At 38.6% G+C, this 14479-nt stretch overlaps 2 protein-coding genes across 5 annotated transcripts in view; one reads left to right on the top strand and one right to left on the bottom strand.

Moving 5' to 3' along the window:
• Window positions 1-3212: 3212 nt before the first annotated feature.
• On the bottom strand, window positions 3213-10198 carry LOC119740710. 4 transcript variants are annotated; one of them, XM_038216089.1, is made up of 8 exons: window positions 10088-10185; window positions 9831-9948; window positions 8477-8625; window positions 7671-7752; window positions 6870-7009; window positions 5842-6124; window positions 4929-5011; window positions 3213-3828 (listed from the first exon to the last, which is right to left on the bottom strand). In XM_038216089.1, exons 3-8 carry the CDS (start codon window positions 8553-8555, stop codon window positions 3695-3697), a joined length of 801 nt encoding a protein of 266 aa, XP_038072017.1. In that variant the 5' UTR covers window positions 8556-8625; window positions 9831-9948; window positions 10088-10185; the 3' UTR covers window positions 3213-3694. The 4 variants fall into 4 exon arrangements, with proteins under 4 accessions (XP_038072017.1, XP_038072019.1, XP_038072018.1 ...); XM_038216091.1 differs by lacking the exon at window positions 9831-9948 and having other exon boundaries at window positions 10061-10198; XM_038216090.1 differs by lacking the exon at window positions 10088-10185 and having other exon boundaries at window positions 9831-10018.
• Window positions 10164-14479, top strand: part of LOC119740712 (methyl-CpG-binding domain protein 2-like) — a 38580-nt gene continuing 34264 nt past the window's right edge. Inside the window, exon 1 of the mRNA XM_038216093.1 lies at window positions 10164-10300. Coding sequence (XP_038072021.1) covers window positions 10188-10300 — 113 coding nt within the window. The 5' untranslated portion in view covers window positions 10164-10187. The remainder of the gene's footprint in view (window positions 10301-14479) is intronic.

Genomic DNA, 14479 nt, shown 5'->3' with positions numbered 1-14479 from the left:
TCAACCGTAGCGCCTACGGCGCTCTGAAAACCATGCAAGTGGGTTGGGTCGCAAAAATCCTCGTCGAGATTTTCCTTAGAGATAAATCGAGCTGTAACACAAGCGTTAGCAACAACAGATTAAGCTGAGATTTGGTATATACTTAAATGATATAAGTGTTCAACTACTCGTGAAATAACAACCTTCGTAAATTCCTGGAAATTGATATAACACATAGATTTTGGGACGTTTTCGAACGATTTCTTCCAGACTTGAAGATCTGCTTTACCACTAACCATGCAGTATTGAGGTTTCGGCATCGATGACGGCAATTTTGTCACTGACGTGAAGTTTAGAATTTCTTCTTCCGTTATAATTTAGCATTTCAATCATACTGAGCATATCTTCTGAGAAACACAACGTCCAAAAGGCCATGTTTTTGGGGGTTTTTTTTTTGGGGGGGGGTGGGTTCACGAATTTCACTGCTCTGTTACAGCGTCTAAGTACGTACTTAATCGGATTAGCTTTACTTGACAACCAGCCAAGCTTCACCCTCGCAACCATATGGCTGTGTAGGCCTATAGACATCAAGGATACATTCAGGTCTGGAAATACATGTAGTTCCTAAATAACCAGGCGATTTATGCATCTTAGGGTAATCACACTACCGAAAAAAGGAGGTTGGGCTAATAGGTTAATTTTTTACCACATACATTCCATACCATACCACATACCAACTGCCTGCACTTGGGGCAAATTCAGTACAAACGCTTGCAATTTTAAACTGGGCATGGGCAAAAGACATTGCCATGCCCGACAGGTTTTTTACCTAACAGGGAATTCGTCCCTTTGTTGGCCGCTAAGTTTCGCGTTCGTCTGATGTAACACAGTATTGATGATGATCGATCAGGATTTCGATTCACGCACAAATAAGGTAACTTTTCACATAATTGGAGATTTCCAATATGATATTTCCAATATTATAAACTGTATTGCTTATCTTTGAGAGGAAATAAAGGATTCATTAATTCAGCATTTTTAAAATGAGCACCTAAGGTACCACCAATTCAAACTTTGCTTGCAAACATGTAACAGTTTTAAGGTTTGATTATAGTTGTAATTAACAGTTTATATCTTAATATATGGGGTGTGTGAGGTCTAATCTGGTTCCCATACGAGATTTATCTGCCTATTTTGACAAGTCTTGGGTCTTGTATGCGCCGATATCACGTAAGTAAATAGTTGTATTAATCGTCGGATTTGAAGAGCGTCCCCATTGAAAGTATGGTACGAGCCCCCCCCCCCCCCCCCCCCTTCCCCTTTTTATTTTACGGAGGCCAAGTGTCCGGAGAAAAAATCTGTCTACATTTCAGAATTTTTGGCTGATGAAAACACCCCCCTGCAAAAATTCCTGGATCCGCCCCTGCGATATTATCGTCACGTGTCAGGAAACCAGACTAAGTTAAGAAATTAAAGTCCTGTGGTTTAAACGATGTAGGGCCTACATTTTTTTAAACAACATTTTAAACGTAATCGCAGTGTGTGAGGTCGTACTAATCTAGTTCCCATACCGAGCAGGTTCAGAAAATGCAAGAAGTTTACCTATTTGTTTCGTTGATATTACGGCATTATCGTCACGGGACAACAACGTTTAGAAATTAAACTCCTCTAGTTTACATTTAACTACGTTTTTTAACTAACAGTTTTCGTAATTGCTTTTATTTTACTAAATCTGGTGGGTTTTTTTCTCAAGATTTTCTCTTTTCATTTTTAAATACAGTCGAACACCTTTATAGCAAGGTCCTTAAGACTTTACAAATAACCTTGTTTGAACAGGTACCTTGTATTAACAGTAATGGAAAACAAAGAAAAACAAAGACTCGGGACCTCAAATTGTTCAAGTCCTTGTTATTAGCAGGATGTGCGGTATTAACAGTGCCCTTCTTATCAGGGTTCGACTGTAAATCTTTTGTGTGTGGCAGAAATTCCATCAAACGAATTTTAGTTATTTATTTCCGTTTGGGTTTTTTTTTGACGCATTTTTTATTTGGCATTAACTTGCGCAAAATCTGAACAGCCAGTGTTTCCGCATTGAAAATTGTCTTCTTCAAGCCTTCTTTTCCAAAAATATTAAATGTTCATATATGGAAACTTTTCGGGATTCATCGTTAATGTCTCTCAAACATCCCGCAAAATGAAATGCACCCTGCCTTAAACGCGGTGGACTCGAACCCTATCAGGATCAGGGCTTTTTTTGGGGGGGGGGTGTCTTCCCTGGAGAGCACAAACACCACTCTCTGGGCGCTTTCGAATCCCTGTTCTTGACAACACGCGTGTAACACGAGAACGTGTTCTCGAGCTGGTTGTTACGAACGCGCGGATGCGTGTCGCATCGATATAAAGCAATGCAAAATGGCCGACAATCGTCTGAATTTGTACTTAGGCCTATTCCAAATGAACGAGGACGACTGTTGCAAAACCGGACATGCGGGGATGAAATTGCAGACCTGCACTATAATGGTATTCTTATTCCAATCATTAGGGTATTAGCAAAAAAAAATCACACAAAACAATTTACGAATCTGCACAGTCCGCCATTTTGTTCAAGCTGCACCTCGCAGAACCCTCCATCAACCGGGGAGTGAAAAAATCGATCCGCGAACGCCCTCTCGGGTCTGTTCGTCACGTTCGAGACCGCTGTTCTCGTGTCGGGTTAACCCGAGTGTTGTCAAGAACAGGGATTCGAAAACGCCCGGGGACCCCCCCCCCCCCCCCCCCCCGAGTCTAAGGGCTACCAATACAGCAAGGGTAAATTCATCCATGGGCTCACCAGAAATTTGATGTTTGGTCACGTGAATCCAATTATCAGCAAATAGCTTTTGGCCGCACTGTATGTATATTTCTTGTTAAGATTTTCCAAATATTCGGCAGAAATGTTGGTTTCCCTACGTTAGCATTAAGCTGCACCGTGGCCACCATGAGAGGGCGCTGTTTTCATTTTTTTTTGTCTGAGGACAATAGAGGCTGGCCCTTTGGATCAAGCAATAGGTGTAGAAAAGTGACAATTAAATCCAAACAAAGGGATGTGGGGAATAAAGATATGTCTTGGTGGGGGGCGGTCTTTATGCAGTGTTTCATCACCTCTTCCACAAAAAATCAGGCACCACAAACGAGGGGAGGTTTTTCACATAACATGGACATTATAATACCTACAGTTGTATAGGAGACGAATAAGTGGTTTCTTTGAGTTGAACTTAATTTTAATAATAATTCACAGTCACAGGCAACACAATGTGGCCAAATTCTAAACATCATTTACAGTAACTGCTAAAAACATTGAATAAATACAAATATTTACATCTTTTCTAATATAATATTAGAATTGTTTATTATAAATAAATGGATACTTATGAATATTATTCAATTCTAAATTCAAAACGCCTTCAATATTCTGTGAGCACTCTGTTTTATCACAAAAAATACTGAATGGATGTATGGATAATTCATAAGAACAAATTCAATACACAAATATTCATACAAAGAACAAACTGGATGTATGAATATTCATACAAAGAACAAACTACAGCATGAATAATTCATAACTATAATGAATAATTCATAAGCTGATCCCACTTTGGGGTCAAAACGACAGGAAAAAATAAATAATATCAACAATTTCAGGGTGTTTAACAATGCCTAGGACGCTCTGCATCAATCATGTGTTGCTGATCTTCTGCACAGTAAAACCATTCTTGCCGATCACAACGTCCACAATGGGGCCAGACACCTTGGGCAAATCTTTCACGTGAGGAATCGTATCGATGTCCATATTCTGAAGATCAGGAAATCCTGTTCAGTTTTGGGGAGAAAGAAGCGAATGTGAGTTTATATAATTCATTTTTTTCACAGCATTTGTGCTGGTCCCAGAGAGAGGGTAATCCAAGTCCTTTTTAACCTGATTAACTGACTGACTGACTGTCGCTTGTGAGTTAGCCTGGATGTTGGCTGTTAAACGGAATGTACATCATTGGCTTTTGCTGTAATTTTCAGAAATGAACTATTTGAGGGGTTAGTATAATAGATCAGATATTGTTACACTGACAAGTTTGAAGTTTTGTGTTCGAAAATACTGGAAAAACCAAGAAAAACAAAAATATTCAAGTAGTCTGGTTCCCTGACTCCACTAAAGATGAAATGGATCAATTTATAGATGCCAGAAAATTGTAAGGTAATGGAACCAGTCTAACTGGCCTGCACCCGTTCATGAACATGTAACCAATAGCAAACAAAATTTGGACCCCAAAAAAATTGGTAAATTTGGAGCAGTAGTTAAAAAATAGTTAGGTTTTTCCAACGGTGGTCGGCCGACCACCGTTGGAAATTTATACAACAAATGCCACTTTTCTTGAAAGTGACTTCACACATGGTACCATAACTTTACAGGATGCTTTAGACTGTCATTTACCAACATCCTAGTAAGGTATTTCGTAAAAAATTGGTAGTTTTGTTTTTCGATGTTTGCAAATGTTGTATATTCCCTTTAAAGAGAGCCAGGCAGTATTATCGCATATTGGATAACCCCATAATGGGCTCAATCTGGCCCACCTTGACGTCCAGTGAATAGCCATTCGGAATCATTTGAATAGCACTGTGTGCACTCAGGGACCAGCTTTACTAGGCTTGCCTCGTCTTGTTGGAAGAGGACTGTACATTTGATTTTGTAAGAAAATAGATCTAAAGCACATAGGGAACCTGACTAGGTACACATAATATATTTTTGGTTGAGCAATACAATGACCTGTTGAGGATAACCTTTCCTGCAACTTCTCCTAGTTATTAACTTGCATAACTCCTAATGTTCAGTCGATTCCACGAGGATTAATCAAAGATGCACGCATATATTTGAACACGTAAAAACGATAACTTTATTAGTTTAAATGGGTTTTTACCTGTTGAATCCATGTCATAGGACTGTCGGCTTGCATGACGGCCTCTCTCATTGGTTCTGCTTTCTCCAGTTTTATCTTTGCTCCTGTGAGATATGAAATCACAGTTACCTTTGTGATAATCTAATAAAACAAAGCAAGCCCAGTAAAACTGGCCCTAGAAGGCACAGAATGTTTTTAACATGTTTAAAATCAATTCAGAATAGGTATTGGCTGGAGGTCCTTCCATTCATGTTGCCTACACGTTGGGCTGGATTCGGTCCATTCATTGGCATTTGGGGACAAACATATTTTGAGCCATGGCAAGACTTAAGCGATTCTATTTCACAAGTGACAGTCGGTGAGTCAGTCAGTCAATCAGGTCCAAATTTAAGGCGGACATGCCAAAAAAAAAAAAAAAAAAGTGATCCATTCTGATCAATGACCATTTTTAAAATCTCGGCTTGTCATTGAGAAGCCTTTACAACTCAGATAAAATGGAATTAACCAGAAACTTTGGTGACGTATAGGTTTGGATGTTACAGAAGCAGGAAACAGATCTATGGTGAGGTGAAGTCACACCTAAATGTATGAAGCTGCAGCCTTTAGCCATATTAGCCATGAACTTTGCCAGGTTTATTAAACCTCAATCAATCAATCAATGCATTCTCATCACCTTAATTCCCCACCCACCAACCCCTCTCAGCTTCATCCCAAGAAAATACTTCACATCAGCAAGACAAAATGGACCGGAGTGATCTCCATTTTGCACCAACTCCATTTGTTGTGAAGATAGTCCAACACGTAACAAAAAAATAAGGCCCAGCATTTGTAGTTCTTGGATAGATATGTTGACATCAAAATCACTTTTCATGTGTGGAAATCAAATAAACACTGCAGCCCAAAAGTAATGAATGTTTGATTAAATGTCATTCACCTCTTCTGTTCTTCATGTGTTGTTACTTGCTGTGTACCACTACCATCAGCTGTCCTGTTTCCAGTAGAAGCAACATCTGATCTGTCTCCATTGCCCGTCCTGTCACCAGTTCCATCATTCACTCCCTCTGGCAAAGGGTCTGCTGTTTCTCCATTTCGATCTGTTAATGCTGGAGTGTGCCTATCGCTCAGTCTTGCCGTGCAGGCTGTTTTTAATCCAGAGGGTGATCTTGTTGGATTCTCCACTTGTGATTGATCCTCAGGGATTAGGACGCTGTGCAGAACTGTAAGGAATATGATGGGATTGTGGGCTTATTTTTAAGACCTCAAATTAAATAAGTAAAGATTAAAATTTGTAATTCAAAACAAAGGGTTTTTAAAGAAAAGTATATTAGAAATCGCCTATGGCACCCCAGTTACAATATTGAGCAATTGAGAAAATATTCTATCAGATGAAAAATAACTTGTTGTAAATTTATAGTCAAGAGTCAAGACCACAATGATTCTTTTGGCATGTTGAATTGGGCAATTTGTGAAAATCCCTTGCAAGATACCAGGAGTTAAGGCTTAAAGAAATAGCATTATCTTTTCTGAAATGTACAATCAATCACGAATGTCGTCATCATTTTCATTTTTTGACACTTTGACATGGTTGTCTCAGACAAAATCACGAATTATCATTTTCTAATTTTTCACAATTCATTCTGGAACTGAGGCAGCTCTCTTGTAATTGAAGAAAAACACCAATTCAGTTAGAAACCTATCCAGTTTCAAGATTCATTAACCCGACTCCTGGAACATTTTTTGCCAAGAAACCTTCTCGAATCTTCAACATGTGCATCAATCCCGTGGAACATTGAAACTATCGGTTCAAATGGCAAGGTTCTATTTTGCTGAACCATGCAATATCCTCCAAAACCCCCTATTGAATTGTGAGGAATCTGGGAGGTTTAGTGTTACTGTGTGGTCTGCAAGAATAGTGCCCAACTGCCCTAATTTTCAAAGAAGTGTTCAAGTTGACCTGGCTACCTTTGGGGATGTCTTTAGGCAGAAGAAGAAACTTGCTGATGGTTGTTTTATGGGCGCTTTTATTCTTGAGACAGGCGTCGATGAAAGCAGCGTGGAAGACAGTCAGGCATCCAATCAGGTAGTCCTCTGTCTTAAATAAACTGAAGGTGCAAGGTGCAAGGTTATTATATGATCTGGGCCCAATTTGGTAAAGGTGCTATGCAGACAATAATGCTTAGCAAAATGATATTCTCAGCTAAACTTAGCTGAGAAGCAGTTACAACCTTTGTACTAGTCTTAGTTCCAAGACGTCCTTAGCGGTGCGATGTTACAGCGCTCATGGGTTATTAGACAGTGCAGCATTTCACCGAAGCGGGTGCTACACAGATGCTTACAAGCAGCAAAGGATGTCTTGGGAACCTTGTTTTTCTGCTTGACAGCTTGATTGTTATCTTGACGGCTCAGGCAGTAAACTCTGTCTGTCCTCAAAATTATATATTCTCATAACGACAGGCAGGTCATTACTGCACTCTTTGAAACATTGAGGTAACACCCATCACAACTGGTTCCTCAACAACCAACACTTCTTCATGGAAGAGAATGATTGTGTGCATGTTATCATCGGCAAACCTCATTCTTGCACCCACCCCACATTGCAAAACAACCGCACCTTGTCTGATCACCAAATGTTAAAAGCGGCATTAAATCTAATCAAGATATGCACAGTTGTGGCTGTGTTGTACATGTTATCGAAAGCCGGATGAATTCATAGGTAGAACAGGTACATATTCTACCTATGAATTATCAGGTGTGAACTCTCACCTTTTTGTGTCCCAGTCCTCCACATCTTGACTGAAAATGAACTGCGCATCAGGAATGTTGACAAGCCTGCCTCCATGCTTCACTGAAACAGTAATTTACAATTCGATTCAAGCCACACCGAATAAAATATTCATTAATTTTTTAATTAAGAAATAAATTATAAACTCAAAAGGGCACTTTTTGTTTGCAATTTATCTTTTTATAATTTAAAGGGAAAATACAACATTTGCAAACATCAAAAAATAAAACTACCAAATCATTTTGAAATACCTTGCTGGACTGTTAGTGAATGACAGTGTAAAGCATCCTGTAAAATCATGGCACCTGGTATACTGTCATTTTCAAGAAAAGTGGTATTTTTGTATCAATTTCCAACGCGGATCGGCCGATCAGCGTTGGAAACAACTGGCTTTTTTTTCAAATACTGGCCCCAATTGACCATCGCACTTGTTTGCAATTGATTACAAACCTATGAACGGGTACGAGCCAGTTAGACTAGTTCCCTGACCTTACAATTCCCCATTGTATGTAAACTGCTCTGTTTCTTCTTATATGGAGTCACGGAACCAGACTACAGGAAAATGATCGTTTTTCTTGGTTTTTATAGCATTTTCGAACCCAAAACCTCAAGAAAGTTAGTGTAACTATATTTGCTATATATTTCCAACCCCCAAATTCCATCCATTTCTGAAAATTACAGCAAAAGCAAATGATGTATATTCCCTTTAAGCAAAAGTTTTAAAAGTTGTTTCTAGCACACTTTCTTGTAAAAATTGATCTAACTTTTAAACAAAGAATAACCTTACCCCAGAGTGCTTTTCTTCGAGGTGAAACACTCCTTGCAAACCAGGCCGATAGATTGTTGAAGACTGCTTGCTTGTCCATGCTTGCAATTTTGTTGAACTGATGTGAGCTCAATTGATTCACCACAGGTATTATTTACTTGCTAATGTCACTAAGGGAAAGAGAACATATAGGGAGGAGCCCTGGTCAAAGAGACGGTTTTGCCACTTTGTCTATTTTACGACTTCTCCTGGAAATTCTATCAAATAAGATTTACTCAAAAATGATAAAGGATTAAGTAAAGTTAGTTTTAACTTCTGACAGTTGAGCTACATGTAAGTTAAATCAATCAAATGTAGCATTTAATCACGGATATTCTGATATACTTGTCTCAAATATGAGTGATAATGAACAGTTTTAGTTCAATAACACTTCCAGTTTTAAGACGTTGTGAAGCATTCCTTAAAAATGAGGACAAAATTGACGTTAAGGTTATTGGATTCACCTAGGCACAGTTGGTAATATTGTTAAACATAAAAGAATGTGTACTTGTGGGAAAAGGGCCTTTTTTAATCAATTATTTTTTATGGAGATGACCATTTGGGAAAAAAATGTTGCCTACTGAGTACTGACACCACTTCTTTTCAAAATTTGGAGTTAAAAATGCTAACGACATAACCCGGTACTGCTGACTGCAGCTTGCCACGCGATTACTGCACCGTCAATGCTCAAAACTTGATTCACATGCATGGCATTATCAACATTATTAACTAAAAAATCACATTTTTCTCTTTATTGCTAGAAATTACAACAACAAAATTATATTTGTTAGATTGCCTGTGGTTGCTTAATTAAGGGGAAAAAATGTTGCAACCTGACGCCACTTCCGCGATTGTATACAAAATCTATAAAGAGTCAAGAAAAATTTCTAAGTATCCTAACAAAAAATTGGAAATGTTTCTCAGTCCCAGATTCGTGTCTTAACTCTTATGACTTATCATCATTTGTGCAATGAATGACCTTTATTGTATGAGATGATATATGAAGAAAAAAGTGGCGTCAGGATGCAACATTTTTTTCTGAAACGCTGTCACTGGCACTCAGTCAGAGTGGCACTGGCAGCCATACCGCGCCGACGACGATTGTGCACAGACAGTGCACAGACTACGTAGGTTTACAATACAATTACACTCCAGCATGTCCATCCAGTCGCTGTCCACTCGCTGCTTCACAAAGTAAACCCTAGCCGGCCCTAGGCCCTACAGCTTCGGTCCCTAATCTGTAACCATATTACTCGTTGTCGTCCAAAATAACATCCTTAACTGCAACTTAAAAATAGAATTTTATGCTCCTGAAAAATTGCATGATTTGAAATACCCGCCAAGATTTGTGCTGCACTCTCCTGCATCTGCTGCCTGGTCCATGGGGGCTGCCATGTTGGATTATCCCATCACCCCCTGCGCTTCCGGCATTTTAGACAGCGAATATATATGCTCTTTTGACAAAGAAATTTCAAAATGTTTACCAATATTTCAGTTTTTGTTGTTAATAAAAACACAATGTCATTTACATGGTTCCATTTTATAATTTAAGCGTACAGTTATTACTTTTTGAATTCATTTCAAGAAAATTACGCCTTATTTTTTTTGTGCGGATCAAATGAACCCGGTGATCAGTCGGTGCTACTGTTGAAGTGTTGGTTGTCCGTGAGTACGAGTCCAGAGAAGTCACAAAATGGAGAAGAAAAAGACGGAAGAATGCCCCTTTTTACCCAAAGGGTGGAAGAAGGAAGAAGTCATAAGAAAATCTGGTCTGTCTGCGGGTAAAACAGACATTTACTATCACAGGTAATTGAAATGCTTTTGTTTAATAGCTTGGGTAGTTTTCGGCACCCCTCCACTCATCTATCCCACGACCCAAGTCGCATGACCATGATGACCTCGTAGCTGGCTACGCGGATTGGAGTCCCGCTTGACTGCTCACCTACAATGCGCGAGCAGTTCCCGTATCCTCGTATCCGCGTAGCCACTCCGATCCTGAGGACCAACTTTGGACTTCAATTTTTTCATCTTCCCCATTCAATTTACGTTGTAGGCCTATGCAAGTACTGTCTACTGATTCATCCCTTTGGAGGATTTTTTCTATTAAAAGGGAAAATAGTGCCCTCTTGCACCCTCCCCGACTCAATCCCACTCCCGGTATCTGTGTAGGCCTAGCTGTCAAGCGCAATTTGAGTCCCCCACGCAAGTTTAAACTTGCGCACGCAAATTTAAACTTGCGCGAGGGACTCCCGAAGCACGCAAATTACACCGCGCCATTTTAATTTGCATGCGCACGTTACAACTTGCACAAAGGCGATCGCAATTTAAGAACCTTGCGGGTGGGATTTTCATCGATGAAGAAAAAAAATGTTCAAAACACGAGTACATGGGGAAATAAATTAATAAATAATGGAATAAATTAATGAACAAAAAAATAAATTAAAAGGGGAATTGAAAAGAAACATTGAGATTTAGCAGTGCTTATCAGAGAGGTTTTCTGAGGGGGCGGGGGCGGGGAGGGGACCAGGCAAGCAATCAATAAGCACGCCGATTGCTTGGAAAGTGTACTGAAGTTGTTCAATAATGGAGACCAGCTTCAAGTTTTTTCGCCTTGTATTTACTAATTAGCATTTTATTTATATTCTTTAATTTAAATAAATCGTAATTTCTTAGGGGTAACCCGTTGTTAACGTAGAAAGAATAAATATGATCCCTTCAATTGTTTGACGTTATAGTAATCATTTACATTATTTTTTAAATGCTTTAATTTACATGTACTGTGACAATTAAAAAAGTACTTATTCTAAAAAAAAAATACTGATTTAATTAATTTAGCAATTAATTGGACGGTACAATAATTAGGTGTTGGGCCTCAGTCCAACACCTATTGTTATTGTAAGAATTTACCATTTTTTTTATTATTCTTCTAGACACATTCTTCTCCGGAACTGTTTGTCAAAATGAAAACATATATGAACTTCAATTGTCAATACATGAATGCACAACCAACTGAAGATGTGCTTTTTTGCAATTACGTCATCATGACGTCATCAAGGGTCACGTGACGTCACTTCAAAAAATAATCAATTTAATCTTTGAAATTCAATATAAAATCAACCGTCAGAGACCGCAACTTGAATTTTGCGGGAATCGACATGATAATATATGATCTTCATTTTATCTTGTGCGCGTAAAATCACGTGACCCTTCCTTCCGGTCGAAACCGGAAGTGCCTAATAATTTGAAAGTGGAAAAAGATATGAACTTGCTTTCAACGGTGTTGATGTCTGCCTGGATTGACCTTTCAAAAAAAATAATTGGTGACGTCATGAAGAGTTGGAGCGCCCTCTAGCGGCAGGTTAAAAAACGCGAAAAACGCATTTTCACTTGATGTCTGTGGCGAAGTTTGCGGTAATCGCTTCAAAATTCATGTACATGATGACCTTAATGCAGACAAGACCTGTGCGCGAAAAAAAAATTGATTACGTCATCAGACCAGAAGTTACAATAAAACGACCTTTAAACCTTCAAAAATTGCTAAAAAATCAACCGTGATAGATATAATCAAGATTTAGCTAACTATAGCACAGTTAAAATAGCTCTTGAACTTTCTGGTAATGACGTCACAATGACGTCATCAAGTATCATATTACAAACAATCAAAGATTTCTAGATTTAATCTTTGAAAATCAATATAAAATCAACTGCTACAGATTTGATTTTGTTTTTTATAGCAATCGATACAATATTGCAGGGTCTTCATTTTTGGTATTAAGTGCAAAATCACTTGACCCTTCCTTCCGGTCAAAACCGGAAGTGCCTTATTATTCGAAATTGGCAGAAGATGCGAACTTGCTTTCAAAGATGTGAGTGTCTGTCTAGGCAGTACTGTACAAAAATTTTACAGGTGACGTCATCAAATGTTAGAGCGCCCTCTGGTGGCATGTTGAAAAATTCAAACATGGATTTAAACATGCATATTTTGAGTTGATGTGTGTGGCAAAGTCTGCGGTAATCCATGGCCCAACACCGTGTGGTTGTTCATACAACCTCTAGTTCATTTTGTTTTTAAAAATACTTTGCATAACACTTCGAGCGCTGTGTACACTTAAAAAATGCATAATTTAAAAAAAAATAATAACTCATTACTAATTTAATTAATTAATTTAATGTATTACTTTAACAATTATTTCATTTGCAGGCTCATTAATTCATATTAATGTTTACATGCTTTAACTCAAAAACGCTATGCACATAAAATGGTAATTATTTTAAAAAGTAAATAAATTTATTAATGATTTAATTAATTTATTCAAATTATTACTTTAATTAACTAATTCGAATTAAGGAATAAATATGTTGTTTATTAAACAAAAATCCTAATGAGCCATAAACAATAATACACATCATGATGCAAATTAAGTGCATAAATTGTTCGCATTACCACCCCTTATCTCTGATCCTCTACACAGTCAACCTCATTAGCATAATACTGTTAATAAAATGTTTCAAAGAAGGCATTGTCTCACGAAGCACAGTGGTGCTATTAATCGGAGAAAAATCTGCTATAATAATGTTATTTTCTGCATGAGTTTACCAGGTAAGAAATTAGTTTAGCGGCTTTGCATGCATGGGGAAAATCTATGTAGCACGCAAGTTTAAACTTGCATGCGCAATTTGTAGCAAGGAAATTAATGCACGCGCAAGTTTAAACTTGCCTGCGCACGTTTAAACTTGCTCACGCAAGTTTAAACTTGCGCGCGCAAGTTCAAACTTGCGCGGGGGACTCAAATTGAGCTCGACAACGCCACTCCAGGGGACCTATTTTGGACTGTTCAATCTTGCCCATTCAATTTAGGCAGTGTATATTTAGCCGGTGCCGGCTTAATTTAAGTAAATGATATTTTCCCAGCTAGGCCTATTGACTGAGCATGTTGAGCTAAGCACTGAACATGCGCATTGCACAGTGACTTTTTGGGGGGACTTAGGCCTAGATATTTTTACCGTGTGTGTGACAAATCTCAGTCTGGTTCCACACCAACATTGTCGTTGTGACTTCTTATTCACAAGATGGAATCACACCATTTTACAATTTCGGAGCCACGAATCACAAAAGAAATGTAATGCTCCGTAATTAAATGTTGGAGTCAATTTAAAAAAAGAAAGAATATTCTTAATTCTTTGGGATGAAAAAATAATTGAAAATGTCGCCAGCAGGGGTTTGAACCAGCATGACCAGGGATCTCTCACTCACTAACATGTCCTTATCCACTAGACCATCATCGGGTGCTGCACAACGTTGGAGGCAATTTAATACCTTTTATAATGCGCTGTGCAATCTGGCAGGCTAAAATATCGTTTACTGAAAGAAAGCTGGCTAAACTAGCTGGCTAAACACACTTCCTTCAATTTACATTGTATGTAGGCCTGCTGATTCATCCCTTGGAGGATATTTCTTTTTAAAGGGAAGATAGGCCTAGCGCCCTCTTGCGCCCCTCCCTGACTCAATCCCACTTCGTATCCCCGTATATCCGCGTAGCCACCCCGGGAGATTACTTTGGACTTAGATTTTTCGGAGCTCATACATACCAGGGATGTGGGTTCAAATACGCTGCCGTGCTGGCACGCTGCAAATTTTTTTGTATAAGTCTAATGTAAGTCCCCCGGAGTGGTATGTGCAGAGTTGGACTTAGAAGGTTTATTGAGGGCAATCAAACGTGACTCCGTAGCCGGCTACGAGGTGGATAGATTAGGCAAAATTGGCGGATAGTTTGTCCAACAATAACCACAGTATTTTTCCTGTTTTTTTAACCAGGTATGTAGCTTCCAACCACAGCGACATGGATCAAGTGGAAAACAGTCTAGATTTCAAATTCAGGAAATACATCATTTCAAGAAAGCTAGCATGATATGTTGATGTGTGGCTCACAATACCGAACAAGTCTGGTATTTTAAAACATGTTTATGGGGCTACTCTCTTTTTGA

The sequence above is a fragment of the Patiria miniata genome, unplaced genomic scaffold, assembly GCF_015706575.1.
Source record: "Patiria miniata isolate m_02_andy unplaced genomic scaffold, ASM1570657v1 HiC_scaffold_5, whole genome shotgun sequence".
NCBI classification, from domain to species: domain Eukaryota; kingdom Metazoa; phylum Echinodermata; class Asteroidea; order Valvatida; family Asterinidae; genus Patiria; species Patiria miniata.
Note: the sequence above shows the minus strand (reverse complement) of the source record. Positions and strands in the feature narration are given on the sequence as shown.

Coding starts and splice junctions, on each gene's coding strand:
- LOC119740710 (XM_038216091.1), bottom strand. CDS start 8,555: ATGGACAAGCAAGCAGTCTTCAACAATCTATCGGCCTGGTTTGCAAGG. Junction 7,753..8,476: donor TCGAAGAAAAGCACTCTGGG/GTAAGGTTATTC, acceptor TTACTGTTTCAG/TGAAGCATGGAGGCAGGCTT. Junction 5,012..5,841: donor ACACATGAAGAACAGAAGAG/GTGAATGACATT, acceptor CATATCTCACAG/GAGCAAAGATAAAACTGGAG.